General features: G+C 46.3%; 1 protein-coding gene across 2 annotated transcripts in view; it reads right to left on the bottom strand.

Moving 5' to 3' along the window:
* PIK3CA (phosphatidylinositol-4,5-bisphosphate 3-kinase catalytic subunit alpha) overlaps positions 1–17,500 on the bottom strand; it is a 242,171-nt gene that overhangs the window by 12,440 nt on the left and 212,231 nt on the right. For both annotated transcript variants that reach the window (XM_073626255.1, XM_073626254.1), the window contains 2 exons: positions 13,863–13,980; positions 13,634–13,785 (listed from right to left, as the gene is read on the bottom strand). In XM_073626255.1, the coding sequence (XP_073482356.1) occupies positions 13,634–13,785; positions 13,863–13,980 (270 nt within the window). The remainder of the gene's footprint in view (positions 1–13,633; positions 13,786–13,862; positions 13,981–17,500) is intronic.

Genomic DNA, 17,500 nt, shown 5'->3' with positions numbered 1-17,500 from the left:
TCTTTGCTGTTATTTTACAAATAAAGTTAAAAAGGACTTTGTTGTGCTTTGATAAGAAGCAAAGTTAAGTTATCTGGCCTTATTCATATCCTCGCATATGACACTGGAGTTGCAGAATAAGTTAAGGTCTTGTTTAAGGAAGAGACTGCTGCATCTACGGCTGGCATGCTCCACTTCTTGATGAACTTTTCATCCATGGGGTATAAAAAGGGAAAACCTCTTAAAAAAGGAACAAAAATCCTGTCAGGATGTTCCCAATCAGCATACACCACCTATTCCAACAGTGGGTGTAAGGGGAAAGCCTGTGCCGCCTGAAGAGGCCTCAGGGACTCCAAAGAGGACCAGGGGGGCTCAGTAACCTCTGCAAATGGCAACTTAAAAGGCAGAATGAACCATCTCGGTAAGAGTCTGGCTTAAAAGCCTCTGTGACAGAGGCAGACACCAACTGGATATCTTCTTGTCCAGATTGCTCAGAAGCAGAGACTCATCGGCCAGGCCCTCCACAGAATCCTAAGCTTTTAGCTCTTCCCCAGCCTCAACCCATTCCTGCTCCAAACTAGGAGGCTCAGGGGAGGGGGATCTGTCACACTTCTTGCCACCCTGCGGGATGGAGGCAACCATGTCAGCAATCCTGTGCTCTAAGGGCCGAGGACAGTTCATTCTTGGTGATAAAGGGTAAAGCAGCAGTGTTGACTGTAGGCACAATACCAGATAGCCGCAGTGGCTCAGATTGCCCAGAAGCCTCTGGTCTTTCAGGGGATACAACACTAGGGATACGACTAGGTTCACCAGGAGCTACTGACATAGGTGTGCCCTTCCCTGTAGTGTTAGTCCTGCTCTCCTTTTTTGAAGACATTTACAAGCCACAAAAAGGGAGTACCCAGGTGTAGTATTAACACACCACAGAAGGCAGACCCTTTAATAGGGCTCACCAAGCACCTATGCAACAATCCTGCTAAGCACTTTAGCCTGCCAAGCAACACCTGGTGACTCACGTGACTCGGGTAAGGAGAAGTGAACCTCTGCAAATGTCTGGTTCAGAGCCTGCTCTGTGTCCCACAGCTGCCCTCTGGAAGCACCGCATGCTTGGCCTACACAGCTTAAATAAGCTACCTGCGCGCCTGGATGTTCTGCGCATGCGCGTGGTCCCGACAATCGGGCACGGTTGCATTCGCATATGACGCGAATCTCCGTGCACCCAGATTAGGCTATGGCGCATGTGCGGCTGAGTGCGCACAACGCCTATGGCGAAGCCGCGTGCACCATGGCCACCAAACTGCTGAGCACAGCAGTGCTCTTGTGAATGCACGTGTACCATGGCGAAATGGCGCACCGTCGTGCGCCATCATACAGGTAAAAACAGCCAGACACAAGCAAAAAAGGTATACCCACAGCTAGCCCATTCTCCCCCATATAGTCACTGCACACAGGTGTCCAGCCTCTAGCTAGCTTGACTGATTGTTACAATCACTGGGACACCCTACAAAAAGTAAATAAGGGGGCTTCACTTACCCGTTAAGGCACAGGGCAGGTGGGAAACTAAGAGCCCAATCTTCACCCATCACAGTGGGTTCCTGTCACTTGAGGACCTTCAAGGACTGGGTACCCTTTTCATGGTTAGGGTCCATTACCTTGGACCTGCAGGAATGCCTTAGTGCTGTGGTGTCCAGGATTCCACTTCGCAGGGTCCTGTGCCCAGAGGTCGCATTACAGGCAAAACCTTGCAGGATCTTGAGTCTTCTTTGCGAGGCTCAGGTACCATTTATCTAAGCATATAGGAGCCTGTGTCAAATGGATCTGATGCCTTGATTAATTTAAGAACTGTGGGACTAGAGACCTGGAGCTTAGACAGATGTGTCCATCCACCTTGCAGACATCGGTAAAAGCTGATGTACTTCCTGTATGAGAGGGGTTATAAAGGGGATCACTTCCTGTCTAAGACTTTGTCTATCAGTGTCCATTCACCTAGAGATGGTGTATAACCCAGTAGGTAATGAATATTAGCCTAACTCTGTGTCCCATGATGTATGAAAAATATATATGTTTTTCTTAACAGACACCCTAGGGAATAAAATGACGATCGTTGCAACTTTTTATGTCGCACAGTATTTGTGCAAAAATTTTCAAATGCGTTTTTTTGGAGGGGGGGGGCAGTTTCAGTTAGCCCAATTTTTTTGTATAATGTGAAAGAGGATGTTACGCCGAGTAAATAGAAACCTAACATGTCACGCTTTAGAATTGCGCACAATTTCCATAGGCGACGCTTTAAATTTTTTTTACAAGTTACATGTTTAGAGTTACAGAGGAAAGGTCAAGTGCTAGAATTGTTGCTCTCGCTCTAACGCACGTGGCAATGCATTTACATATGTGGGCGGGACTTGCGTGTGCATTCGCTTCTGTACGCGAGCACACGGTGACGAGGGCGCTTTAAAAAAATTTTATTGCTTTATTTTATTGTGATTTTATTCCTTTAAAAAAAATTTTTTTTTGATTACTTTTATCCCTATTACAAGGAATGTAAACATCCCTTGTAATAGGAATATTGTGTGACAGGTCCTCTTTATGGAGAGATATGAGATCTTCAAGACCCCACATTTCTCACTCCAGGCTGGAAAGCATCAGATTCTTTTTTTTTTTTTTTTTTTTCCTAGAAGACAGATCTGATGCTTTCCAACCGAGAGCTTTGTTGATATCCGCGGCCCCGACGTGACGTCATAACGTCGTGCCCAGGCCTCCGACGGTCATAGAGATGACTGGTGACCATCTGGTCACCGGAAATCTCTATGCCCTTCATCCGGCGGCGGCAGATTCTTTCTCAGGGTCCCCGATGGCACGGGAGAGCCTGGAGAAGCAACGGTGGGTGGCGGGAGGGGATGTCCCCTCACGTCGCCTGCAAGAACGATCAAGCGGCCGAATTGCTGCTATGATCATTCTTACAGTGCACAGAATTGCTGGCAGAAAAGAATGATATCTGAATGATGCCTGCAGCTGCAGGCATCATTCAGAAGTCCCCACTGAAAGTCAAGGACGTCATATGACGTACTGAGGGTGGGAAGTGGTTAAGCAATATAGCTGAGGGAAACTAATCCATCAGAGACAGAGGAGGACCAGAGGGGCATGCTTGTGGATCGAGCTTAGTGATCATCCTTATTGCGATTGTGGCCTTTTTGGCCATAACATGGAGGTGAACGTGCACATTGCACCTATGAGGTGATTAGCTGGTGGTTGGAAAATTTACCACCCGTTTTCATGCACTGAGGAGCAAGGATTGTTTCTTTGGAGCACTTTATCACATTGGACTTCTGAACTATATCTAAAATGTCCCTCTTTTTTCAGATTAACAATTGCATTAGCGCACCACTGTTTCACATGGTTTGCTTTTTTAGGGAATATTCCAGATGGGTTCAAAGGGTGATTTCTGCAAGACCGAGAACCAAACTAAGATCCCAAGGAAATACTTGGGGGTGTAAAGGGGGCTAGCCATGAGAACACCTTGGATAAAAGGTTTTTGCAAGGGAATGGAAAACAAAGATCTTTGAAAACACTTGGATAAGGTTGATACTTGCCCTCTTCAAGTGCCAAGAGCCAGATTCTAGTCAAGATCTGTTTGTAGCAAAGCTAGAATGTGAGGCATAGAGTAATCTCTGGAATTAAATTGACTAAAGCTCGCACCTGGCGAAGTAAGATTGCTAGGTAAAGAATACATCTGCCTGGATGTAGCTTTACTTGCTCCCAGCATGGTAGAAATCACAGGCACAGAAACCCCTCTGTCCTTTAAAGACCTGGGTTTCAACAGCCATGCGGTACAGCCAGACTGTGAAACAGGGTGGAATAAAGGGCCTTGGGATAGCAGATCTGGGCTGTTGGGAAGAGGCTAGGGGTTGTCTGCAAGAAGTCTAAGTTTGTCGGTGTACCCGGTTCTTCTGGGTCAATTTGGTGCCAGAAGAATCACAGTTTACCTCTTGCTCTATTTTGTGAAGCAGGTGAGGTAGAATATTCAGTGGAGGGAAGGCATAAATTAGCCTGACCTTATTAACCTTTGCTTTAGGTTGCATAGATAGGTTATGCATAGAGGTTCCGCAGCATACGTATTTCTTATAAAAAAAATAAATGTGGGACCTGTGGGGGTAGCACCAATTTGAAAAGTTTGCATTGTGAAGTAAATGAATTCCAAACACAGCCCTATTTTACACAGTAACAGTAAAGAAAGAAAAAAAAAAATACAGGGTGACCCTGTATATGAAGTCCAAGTTTCACCTGTTACAGTGACCATACCCCCGAGGGACTGGGCTCCATAGAGATGGACCATGCCCTTGGACCTATATAGCACCCTGTGTATAGTTCTCAAGGTTTCACCAATCCAGATTTCACTGCTTCTGTGTAGGCAATAAAAGACAGTGAGGGTTGACTGAAGAATCGGAAGATATAATAAAGAAAAAAAAAAAAAAAGAAAGATGGTTTCTCCGAGAAGAGGTCCATTATCTACAGACATTAGCAAAAAAAAAACAAAAAAAACAACTGAAGACTCATGGAGTGGGATAATATTATAGGGGAAGAGTGTCCTCAAAAAGCTTGCCAATGTCACCTGAAGATATGAGCCTAAAACCCATGGTGTATGAATAAGTTAGATGCGTTATATACTGTATGCTTAAGATAAATATTTGCAATTATTAAAAATATGAAAATATAATGTATATATTAATAATGCATCTTCTGAAGTAATGAAGGACAAAAGAGTAGGCAGAATGATAGCAACACTCTGGATGCATGTAAACTCCTGACAGAAGGCCTGCAGCTTTCGTTTGTATTTCAAAGAGAATCAGTGTATATGCATCACTAAATGCGTTCAACTTGGGAAGCCTTGAATCTGCACTTTTTTTGTGCATGCAAAGAACTCACAGCCCCTTCCTCAGGTAGATGGCATCATACAACAAGAGAAGGCTGCATTAGGCTTTAGACATACAGGTGGTGTTTAGCAGGTGGTAAATGTTAGCCTGAAGAGCATCACAATTAGGAAATATTTAAAAAGCAGTTTTCTTGAAGCTCTTAAAGCACCAATATGTTGGATGCATCTTTAAACGTACGGCATTTGTAACTAATGCAAAATCTTTTTCTTGGAGTCCATTAAGAGACACAGAACTTTGTGTTCTTAGACTGTTTGGTTATACTGCCTCGTAAAATAGAGCAGTGCAGGGCTAATATTAGGGTTGACAACTTCGTGAACACTTGGAGTGCAGACAAGCATCTGAAAGTCAAGGCCATTTTGGTACTGTATGGGTTCCTATAGCAAAATGTAGGAAAAGCAGATGTACTGGAAAGATGGAGACATCTCTGCAATGTCTATAAAAGCCAGTAAGTGGTGAAGGGAGTCTATGAAAAATAGACTGGGTTTCATGCAGGTTCTCTGGTTTCAAGTAAGGACATTCAGAACATGAGGTCCAAGATGGGGGTAACGGTAAACAAGTTGGAAGAGAAACCCCTTAAAAAAAAAAAAAAAAAAAAAAAAGGTTTTGCCACAGTAACTGGACAATGACACCTTAATCCAAAAAAACCCAAGAGGTCTTGAAGGAGATCTGCTAATCAGTGGGGTGGCAGAGGAAGTTTGTCAATAACAATCAGTTTGTAGCCCTGGGATGCCACTCTCTCCAAGTGTTGGAGAAGCAAGTTGTTCAAGCATCCCCCCTTCCTCACTGTGGAATGCAGGGGCACACCTGAATGCTGAGGAATGCTAGTCTAAAGATTTAGCAGACAAGTGCCAGACTTTGCAGGCAGACTGGGAGCCTAGCCTAGAGCTTCTTAAAAAGGTGGTGTAGAAAGAGGAATGTTTACCATTCATATAGGTGGGGGCGCTGCTTCCACTGATGAAGATGGAGGCTTTTCTCAGTAGCATCCTAGATTACCAGCATCCAAAAATGATCCAAAGGACTATGAAGAACAAATGCTTCCAATACAAGAATTTCACAGTTCAGCTTTAAGCTCAATTAGATTCAGGTCTGGGCTCTGGCTGGGCCATTCCAAAACTTTAATCTTCTGGTGAAGCCATTCCTTTGTTGTTGACTTGGATATATGCTTTGGGTTGCTGTCATGCTGAAAGATGAAGTTCCTCTTCATGTTCAGCTTTCTAGCAAAAGCCTGAAGGTTTTGTGCCAATATTGACTGGTATTTGGAACTGTTCATAATTCCCTCTACCTTGACTAAGTCCCCTGTTCCAACTGAAGAATAACAGCCCCAAAACATGATTGACACGTACCTGAAGGGAGACTGAGACGACGAGGTCTGCCTCTCTTGCATCTCCAACCCAAATCCCGCTGAGAGTGAAACAGAGCAGAGGGACAGGAGGAACGTGAGTGTCTGCAGGCGCAGACCCGGAAACTTGCAGCAGTAGATGTGACTTTGGAAAGGCAGCAGAACCCTCAGGGCAGGAGGGGCAGCCGTGCACCGTAGTTCAGCTGGGGTTAAAGAGGCACTCTGGAACATATGGTGATGTAGAGCTTCTGGCAGGCTTGCAGCATAAACTCGCAGCAGGTCACAGGATCATAATCGCAGGCAGCTGGGCAGGCACTCGAATGAGCTAGGAAGCTGGAGTCAGCAGACAGAAGCATGGTTGTGGGATAGCCAAGGTCATCAACATGCAGGCAGTGAGGTACAGAATCAGGAATGGAGCCAAGTCAGGGACGAGCCGGGTCAGGAGGAGGAGCCAGGAGCCAGGTAACAGAATCCAAGATAAGGTCAGGAGAAAGCCGAGTCATAAACCAAGTAAGCATATCAAAAGTAAGCAGGATTCAGGCAACAGCTGAAGACCAGTCAGCATTAAAGCTTAGAGTCCTCCTTAAATAGCCTGCCTGGCGCCAAGATGCCCCATGTGTGCGCCTGTTTGCGTGCGTTCCCACGCGCCCTTCTCTTGTGCGAATGCACATATCTATTGGCAAGACATCTTCTAGGAATTCTCTGACAATGATGCTGCCACCACCATGCTTCACTGTGGGGTTGGTGTTCTTTTGGTGATGTGCAGTGTTGTTTTTGCACCAAACATATCTTTTGGAAACATGGCCAAAAAGTTCAACCTTGGTTTCATCAGACCACAACACATTTTCCCCACATGCTTTTGGGAGACTTCAGATGTGTTTTTGCAAAATTTAGCCGGGCTTGCATGTTTTTCTTCGTAAGAAAAGGCTTCCGTCTTGCCACTCTACCCCATGGCCCAGACATATGAAGAATACGGGAGACTGTCACGTGTACCACACAGCCAGACTTGCCAGATATTCCTGCAGCTCCGTTTATATGTTGCTGTAGGCCTCTTGGCAGCCTCCCTGACCAGTTTTCTTCTCGTCTTTTCATAAATTTTGGCGGGAAGTGCAGTTTTGGTAATGTCACTGTTGTGCCATATTTTAGCCACTTGATAATGACTGTCTTCACTGTGTTCCATGGTATATCTAATACTTTGGAAATTCTTTTGTACCCTTCTCCTGACTGATACCTTTTAACAATGAGATCCCTGTGATGCTTTGGAAGCTCTTTGCGGACCATGGCTTTTGCTGTAGGATGAGACTAAGAAAATGTCAGGAAAGACCTACTAGAACAGCTAAACGTTATTTGGGGTTAATCAGAGGCACATTAAAAAGGTAAATCTGACTGCTGCAAAACAAGGAGAAAGTAAATTTTCGAATGTAGTTATAAAATCTGCATTGTCCAAATTAACAGAAAGCATAGCAATAAAAACCCACACAATTTTCATGAGGACATTAGCACAAAAAAACAAAAAAACAAAAAACAAAAAAACAACTTAGGCATAAAACAGTTGCAGGCAGGATTATACTTTGCTGGCCAATGGTATTTGGGTTGCAAGTGTCCATTTCTCCTGTAGGTGACAGTATAACCTAACAGTCTAAGAACTCAAAAGAATTTGTTGCATCCTTTGAGGAACACAGATTTTTTTTAATCACGCTTTAAGAAAGCTTCAGACCTGCTTTACTTTTACAGAAAGCTTGTTTAACCACTTCAGCCCCGGAAGGATTTACCCCCTTCCTGACCAGAGCACTTTTTGCGATTCGGCACTGCGTCGCTTTTACTGACAATTGCGCGGTCGTGCGACGTGGCTCCCAAACAAAACTGACATCCTTTTTTCCCCACAAATAGAGATTTCTTTTGGTGGTATTTGATCACCTCTGCGATTTTTATTTTTTGCGCTATAAACAAAATAAGAGGGACAATTTTGAAAAAAACGCATTATTTTTTACATTTTGCTATAATAAATATCCCCCAAAAATATATATAAAAAAAACATTTTTTTTCCTCAGTTTAGATATGTATGTATGTATTCTTCTACATATTTTTGGTAAAAAAAAAATCGCAATAAGCATTTGATTGGTTTGCGCAAAAGTTATAGCGTTTACAAAATAGGGGATAGTTTATGGCATTTTTATTAATAATTTTTTTTTTTTTTACTTGTAATGGCGGCGAACAGCAATTTTTATTGTGACTGCGAGCATTATGGCGGACATGTCGGACACTTTTGACACATTTTTTGGGACCATGTTTACATCAGCATCTCCCCATTTGTCCTCTCTGTGAGGCGATCGTGGGCATCCCCGCGGCGATCGAGTCCATGGGACCCGCGACCTGACCCACGGAGCTCACGGCAGGCGCGCGCGGCAAAATTCAAAGTAACGTACAGGTACGTTACTTTGCGCAGCCGTGCCATTCTGCTGACATATATCTACAGGAGGCGGTCGGCAAGTGGTTAATACAACATTTAGCATTCAGTCTGTGTTTAACGCTCCAAGACACCTCTCAATGCTTGCTTTCTTAATACTTGCTTGCAGCACTACAAACCAGTGTTTGCAAGGTAATATTAGACTGTGCCATGTGTTATTACATCGTAGAGCAGGGGTGTGAAAAACTCAATTTCAACATGGGCAGCATCAGCATTATGGTTGCTCTTAAAGGGCCAGTTGTGTCTATAAGACTATATATAGATTTATCCAATGCTATTTTTCTCAGATAATAGGTGCAGGAACTCAACCGTGCCATCCCCGCCAAACTGCATCGAACAGTGGGTGTGGCAAAATTGCACAGTGGAAGGATGTCAAAGGGGCAATAAATACCAGAAGTGTGATATGTGCAGAGTTCAAAGATGTACAGAGCAGAGGCGGTTCTAGGCTTTGTGAGGCTTTGGCAAATCAGACACAAGGCCCCACTCACGCCCATAATGGGAAAAATTCAAGCAATAAAAATTGTATATATAAAAAATATATTAGAGTTTTAAATTCTATGAACTATGATTTCACCGTTTATCGAATTTTATCTAACCAATTCTTTGTTAATCAAATATATATATATTACACGCATATTTCTCCACTTACATGAAGGTCAGGTTAATATAACCCAGCCAGCACAGAGTTCCCCCATATATCAGAGTCTGCAGGATTCCCCCTTACAGTGCAAGGGGAACTCTGATGTAAAGGGGAATGCTGTGGAACACGATCTACGGGGGAACCTGCAGACCTGGGTGTAAAGGGGAACTCTAATGTAAGGGAGGGGGGAGCTCTGGTGACCAAAGATTACCTTATATCAGAGTCCACAGAGTTCCAAATTGCATTTAAAATGGGAATTCTACTGTGGAGGTGGCTCTGGAGCACCTTCCGCAGTCAGACGGCAGACATGATACAGGAGATGGTTGGAGACGGCAGACATGATACAGGAGATGGTCTGAGACGGCAGACATGATACAGGAGATGGTCTGAGACGGCAGACATGATACAGGAGATGGTCTGAGACGGCAGACATGATACAGGAGATGGTCTGAGACGGCAGACATGATACAGGAGATGGTCGGAGACGGCAGACATGATACAGGAGATGGTCGGAGACCGCAGACATGATACAGGAGATGGTCGGAGACCGCAGGACATGATACAGAAGATGGTCAGAGACCGCAGACATGATACAGAAGATGGTCAGAGACCGCAGACATGATACAGAAGATGGTCAGAGACCGCAGACATGATACAGAAGATGGTCAGAGACCGCAGACATGATACAGAAGATGGTTAGAGACCGCAGACATGATACAGAAGATGGTCAGAGACCGCAGACATGATACAGAAGATGGTCAGAGACCGCAAACATGATACAGAAGATGGTCAGAGACCGCAGACATGATACAGAAGATGGTCAGAGACTGCAGACATGATACAGAAGATGGTCAGAGGACTGCAGACATGATACAGAAGATGGTCAGAGACTGCAGACATGATACAGAAGATGGTCAGAGACTGCAGACATGATAGAGAAGATGGTCAGAGACTGCAGACATGATAGAGAAGATGGTCAGAGACTGCAGACATGGTACAGAAGATGGTCAGAGACTGCAGACACGATACAGAAGATGGTCAGAGACTGCAGACACGATACAGAAGATGGTCAGAGACTGCAGACATGATACAAGAGATTAGTGGCAGCTGGTGCTCAAAATTTTTTTTGGGGGGGGGGGGGGGGCGCAAAGAAACTGAAAAATTTTGAAAAATTAGTGGAAAAAAACACCATCAATTGCAGTCACTGTGCCCATCAAATGCAGCCACTGGGCCCCCCCTGGCAGCATTTAACTAGCACCCCTCCATCCGCCCGCTCGTTGTCTGACTGCCACTTACCCCATCATACAGTTGTATGGCTGAACTTGCATAAGATTCGCATTAAAAAAAAAAAAAAAAAAGTGAAGGGACACATGTGAATTGCACAGTGTTTTCCTGTGCGATTCATGGTGTGAACCCGCCCTGCGTCTTGGAACCCACACTTTGCACCACTAACTTGCCTGGTAGGGGGGGCACTAGTTTGGGCAGCGGCAGCATTTATCCACATCTCTTGTGGGGTGCCTAGAGCCACCCCCTTTGTGGCAGACGGTATCCGTTTGATGGGGGGGGGGGGGGTGGATTTTCATATCCAAGCCCCCTCGTAGCACAAGTCCTAAAGTGCCCCCTAACACATATCCTCTCCCCAAATCACTCCAAGTGAACTCTTTGGTTGTCCTCCCTCCCTCACCCTCTTCTTCATGCCCACCTCCCCTACTCTGCAAGACTCACTTTTGGATTACACAGATCTCAGACCAGCGCTTTTGGTACAGGTGGTAAGCCTCCTTCCCTCCTCCTTCTCCTCTGTGCACAGGAAAACATCACAGCAGGAGGAGGAGCGGGTTCAATTCACTCCGCTCCACAGTACATGGTGTGTGTCAGGCAGCCGGGGATAGATGTCAGCTGCAATACACAGTGAAGCTCGCGACGTGTGGGAATGTAGACACCCCGCACAAGCCACGGGCATTGCGGGACTCTGATTCGCCGGGACTCAGAGTCATAGCCTAATTTTCCCAATTAGAGAGCCGCCTCTGGTACAGAGGGTAGAGTTTAAGAGTGCGCTAGGTACAGAGTGCAGTTTCAGGGGTGCCCTGTTCAGGGGTGCGCCAGGGCACAGATGGCGATTACAATGCAGCTTGCCATGTGATGCACCATCCCACACTGCACCTGCATCCCCCTTGTCCCCCGCCGTGAGTGCAGGGCATGCAGGAATCTGTAAGAGCTGCCAAGAGGAAAGCTGTCCATGTAAACATAGAAGGCTTCTGTGTTTACAAGCGACAGTGGTGAGCGGGAGTGGAGGGTGAGAACTGGAGGCGGCAACAGTGCGACCGAAAAACGCCCAGGGCCACATGAGATGGCCTGGCAGACAGGATTTGGCTTTCACACATGTGTAACATAGCAATTACATACTTTTAAACCCCCATAAAACCATTTAAATTTGATTTTACCAGTTAAACAGCTTCCTAAGACAAAATGTGCAAATAAGCTTGATGATCTTTTAAATCCACTTATATTTACTTGTATCTCCTTTATACATATTATTCAGAGTTAGAAAAAAATAAATAAAAAAGAAGAAGTTTCTTAAAACAGGAGTCCTAATTTTGCTAGGCGATTTAAAAAATTGCACATATTTTTGCAGGTAAAAGAAATTAAATTTATATATATTTTTTTACACTGCAGCCTGTAAAGAATTGCTGCTGTGTTCAGCAGATTGTGGGTGGTGATTACCAGACTGTAGGAAGAATCATTGAACTACAAGTGCGGTCACCAGAACTGCAAGCAGTCAGCTGCAGTGGCTGGCAGTAACTGTAATTCGTTAATTCACAGGAAATGGTGAATGAACAACGCGGCTGTGTGGGTGGAGCAGTGCGGTTTTCAAATTTTGACAGTGGGTGCAGGGGGAGTATCCCCCGCCTGCTGTCACAGAGTGGGGAGCGCTGGCGGCGGATGTATAGGAGCATTTTACATGTTAAATCAAATATGGGTGTAAGATAACATGCTCCTAAAGGTGAACTTATCCGCTAACGCACTATAAAACCAGGCGTTCAGGTCCAGTTAGGTATGTCACTGAATGACAATCCTACTGTATTAGTGCAACCCAGCAAGCTATTATTCTGCATCCCAAAGTTCCTGATAGGTACTGTGACATGGGTTGATTAGACTCAGAGTGGTAGATGCATTTTCATGAAGTCCATGCCAGTCTAAACTGTGTTTTAAGGGCCTGGTAGCCCACTGTTATAAAAACAGATCAATGTAAAGTCCACACAGGGGTATAGGTAACACACAGCATAAACCGTTAACAAAAATACCAAGCCACCTGGCTCTCTTTTCAGCAGTACCTCTGTTCTTAGTGATGGGTTCCTCAGACCATTGGTTTTTCAATGCACATAAGTTTAAACCAGTCAACACACAGCTCCTCTTCAATGAACACAGCGTTACTGGCTCACACCTGCCTCTAAGGCAAAGCCCTGTCTCCAAATTGAGTGCACACCTCCCTCCTGGCTGAAGCCCTTAACTATTCTCAGTTCTTCATTATAAAAAGCTGTGCGCACCTGCACACATATCCTTGCTGGTCTTCAACAAAATGTGGACACTGGGTTGGAGATTTCTTCCCTCCCAAGGCACTCTGAAATCTCCAAACTATGGAGCCCAATACAAGAATACAAAATCCAGAGAAAGCTGTAAAAAAAAAAAAAAAAAAATAGTTTTCTTTGCTCAAAAATCATATTTCGGAGTCCCACACTCTGCACACGTGCAAATCCTACATCCTTTTATCAACCATTTTTCCAGTAGCAAGGCCTCGTACTGTCATGGTAAGTTCAAACAAGAGTTATTTCAAGCAATGAGTCATTGGACTACATGTGTTTTCCTTTCTTCATTTTAGCAAGTCATAATTGACATTCACAAACAAATCAAATGAATATTAGCTCTATAAGAGCTCTTTCACACTCACAGCACCTGGGCATCGATGGTAGAGCACCGCTATTTCTAGCGCTAGCAGCCAACAAAGGGTTAAAAGCGCCGGCAGGGCAGGGGTGCTTTAGGAGCGGTGTATAAACCGCTCCTAAAGCGCTTAAAAACAGCTGCTTGCAGGACTTTTTTTTTTTACGTCCTGCCAGTACACCTCTCCAGTGAAAGCCCTCGGCCTTTCACATTGGAATGACAGGAGAGGTGCTTTGCAGGCACTATTTTTAGCGCTATAGCGCCTGTAAAGCGCCTCAGTGTGAAAGGGGTCTTAGGGAAACTGGTGCGGTTTAAAAGCAAAGAAAATATACTTTTTGGATTACCTTTCAAAGTCCCTGGTTTTCGTGCACTCTTGAATTCCTTTGCTGATGACTATTAGAAAGTCCTGTGTTAACACAAATGGTACCCGCTCTCGCTTGTATCCAAATTTTTTCTTTTTGTGATCCAGAAAGTGCCCAAAATCTATGTGAAACAACTGATAAGAAACACTTATTAACATCTGAGGAAAATTAGCAAAAAATGGGCAATCAACACAGAGCTAAAAAAATTTACCTGTCCGTTGTCTTTCACCATTATGTTACTATTGTGCCGATCACCAATTCCAAGAATAAAAGTGGCAACACAGTAACCAGCACACGATCTTGTGAACAAGTCAATAGCAGCATCATACCTACAGAAAACAATCAATAATTCACATTCTTCAATTTCTTCTGTATTGTAAACCAACAAACCTAATACTCCTTTTTAATAGGCTTCCGACATAAATTCTTAAAGTTATATTAAAGGTTCATTTTATCTTTTAACCACTTCCATACCAGGCACTTCCTCCCTTCCTTTGAATGACAATTGCGCGGTCATGCAACACTGTACCCAAACTAAATTTTTAATATTTTCTTCCCACAAATAGAGCTTTCTTTTGGTGGCATTTGATCACCTCTGCGGTTTTAATTTTTGCGCTAAAAACGAAAAATACAGACAATTAAAAAAAAAAAAAACAAAAGAAAAAAACTGATGGGCACCGACAGCACCGATAGGCAGCACTGATGAGGAGTTACTGACAGGCATTACTGAGTAGCACTTTGATGGGACACTGACAGGCATTACTGGTGGGGCACTGATTGGCAGCTGATGGGCAACTTTTGATGGGGGCTGTGCTGATAATCAATGTGCCGATAAACAGCAAAGACCCCCTCTCCAACAGGGAGAGCGCCGATCGGCCCTCCCTGTCATCGTGAATCGATGAAAGCCGTTTACCGCCACTTCCTGGTTCACGTGATGATCAGCTGTGATTGGTCACAGCTGATCACGTGGTAAGAAGCCTCTGTCAGAGGCTTCTTACCACGAGCAGAGATGCGGCATGTCAGACTGACACACAGCACCTCAGATTGCCCAGGTGCGTGCCGGCTGTGTTATACTGATCACGTCATATGACGTCCGTTCAGGATATCACAACCACTTTGCCGCCGTCATTCTGCTATATGGTGGGTGGTAAGTGGGTAAAATAACAACATGTCATACCTATATGCTCTGTGCAATGGTTTTGGCACAGAGCAGCCCCGATCCTCCTCTTCTTGGGTCCCATGCTGGCGCTCCAGGCCACTCCCTCCTGCCTAGTGCCCATTGCAAGCAGCTTGCTATAGGGGCTCCTGAGCAGGCTCACTCCCGAGCTGCTGCACCGTGTGTCTTTTCACACTATCCTCAGCTCACTGGCTGTGACTGACAGTAGAGGAAGCCAATGGCTACCAGAGACCGGGGAAAGCAGAGGCTCTTGTGCATATTGCTTGAGCGAGATGGGGCTCAGGTAAGTTGTGGGGGGGCTGGGTGAGCTGCTGAACCTTTTTTACCTTCTGGCTAATTCCTCTTCACATCTATAGTTGATGGCACACATTGCAATCTAGATTGAAGTCTACTGACTTCAACCACTTGACCTCCGGAAGGTCCCCCCCCCCCATGACCAGGGCATTTTTTTGCTATTTTGCTACTTTATTATGCTATTTTAACTGGCAATTACACAGTCATGCAAAACTGTACACAACTTAAATTTATATAATTTTTTCCCACAAATAGAGCTTTCTTTTTGTGATTTAATAATCACTGGGTTTATTTTTTTATTATATAAAAATAAAAAGACCAGGTAAAAAAAAATTGATATTTTTTATAGTCGGATATAAAACCTATGCAATTAACCACTTGCCGACCGCACTTTTACTGTGGCAGGTCGGCTCTATTGCGTGAAACGACATACCCACACGTCATTTTGTGCAGTAGACACTAGACCACAGCCCCCCCCCCCCCCCCCCCCCACACACACACACACAGCACTGCTCCCCTGTGCATGATCCCCCACACACAGCACTGCTCCCATTTACATTACACCCACCACACACAGCACTGCTCTGGTTTACATGACCCACAATACACACAGCACTTCCCCCCATTACATGACCCCCCCCCCACCACACAGCACTGCTCCCCTTTACATGAACCCCCCAAACAGCACTTCTCCCCTTTACATGACCCCCAACACACAGCACTGCTCCCCTTTACATGACCCCCAACACCACAGCACTACTCCCCCATACATAACCCCAACACACAGCATTGCTCCCCTTTACATGACCGACCCCCCCCCCCCCCTCCACACACAGCACTACTCCTTTACATGACCCCCAACACACACAGCACTACTCCTTTACATGACCCCCAACACACACAGCACTACTCCTTTACATGACCCCCAACACAACACTGCTCCCCTTTACATTACCCTCCCCCCACACAACACTACTTCTGTTTACATGAAACCCCCACACACAGCACTGCTCCCCTTTACATGACCCCCCTCTCCCCCCACACATACAGCACTGCTCACCTTTACAATTACCTCCATCCCACACAGCACTGCTCCCTTTACATGACGATTCCCCCCCCCACAGCACTGCTCCCTTTACATGACCCCCCCCACACAGCACTGCTCCCTTTACATGACCCCCCCCCACTGCTCCCTTTACATGACCCCCCCCACACACAGCACGGCTCCCTTTACATGACCCCCCCCACACAGCACTGCTCCCTTTACATGACACCCCCCCCCCCCCACTGCACTGCTCCCTTTACATGACCCCCCACACACACAGCACTGCTCCCTTTACATGACCCCCCCCCCACACAGCACTGCTCCCTTTACATGACACCCCTCCCCCCCCCACAGCACTGCTCCCTTTACATGACCCCCCACACACACAGCACGGCTGCCTTTACATGACCCCCCCCCCCCCCCCCCACAGCACTGCTCCCTTTACATGACCCCCCCCACACACAGCACTGCTCCCTTTACATGACCCCCCCCCCCCACACACAGCACTGCTCCCTTTACATGACCCCCCCCCCCACACACAGCACTGCTCCTTTACATGACCCCCCCCCCACACACAGCACTGCTCCCTTTACATGACCCCCCCCCCACACAGCACTGCTCCTTTACATGACCCCCCCCCCCCCCACACACAGCACTGCTCCCTTTACATGACCCCCCCCCCCACACACACAGCACTGCTCCCTTTACATGACCCCCCCCCCCCACACACACAGCACTGCTCCCTTTACATGACCCCCCCCCCCACACACACAGCACTGCTCCCTTTACATGACCCCCCCCCCCACACACACACACACACAGCACTGCTCCCTTTACATGACCCCCCCCCCCCCACACACAGCACTGCTCCCTTTACATGACCCCCCCCACACAGCACTGCTCCCTTTACATGACCCCCCCCCCCCACTGCTCCCTTTACATGACCCCCCCACACACAGCACGGCTCCCTTTACATGACACCCCCCCCCACACAGCACTGCTCCCTTTACATGACACCCCCCCCCCACAGCTCTGCTCCCTTTACATGACCCCCCACACACACACAGCACTGCTCCCTTTACATGACCCCCCACACACAGCACTGCTCCCTTTACATGACACCCCTCCCCCCCCCCCCCCACAGCACTGCTCCCTTTACATGACCCCCCACACACACAGCACGGCTCCCTTTACATGACCCCCCCCCCCCACAGCACTGCTCCCTTTACATGACCCCCCCCCACACACACAGCACTGCTCCCTTTACATGACCCCCCCCCCCACACACAGCACTGCTCCCTTTACATGACCCCCCCCCACACAGCACTGCTCC

Source organism: Aquarana catesbeiana, linkage group LG04 (genome assembly GCF_042186555.1).
Source record: "Aquarana catesbeiana isolate 2022-GZ linkage group LG04, ASM4218655v1, whole genome shotgun sequence".
Lineage (NCBI taxonomy): Eukaryota > Metazoa > Chordata > Amphibia > Anura > Ranidae > Aquarana > Aquarana catesbeiana.
Note: the sequence above shows the minus strand (reverse complement) of the source record. Positions and strands in the feature narration are given on the sequence as shown.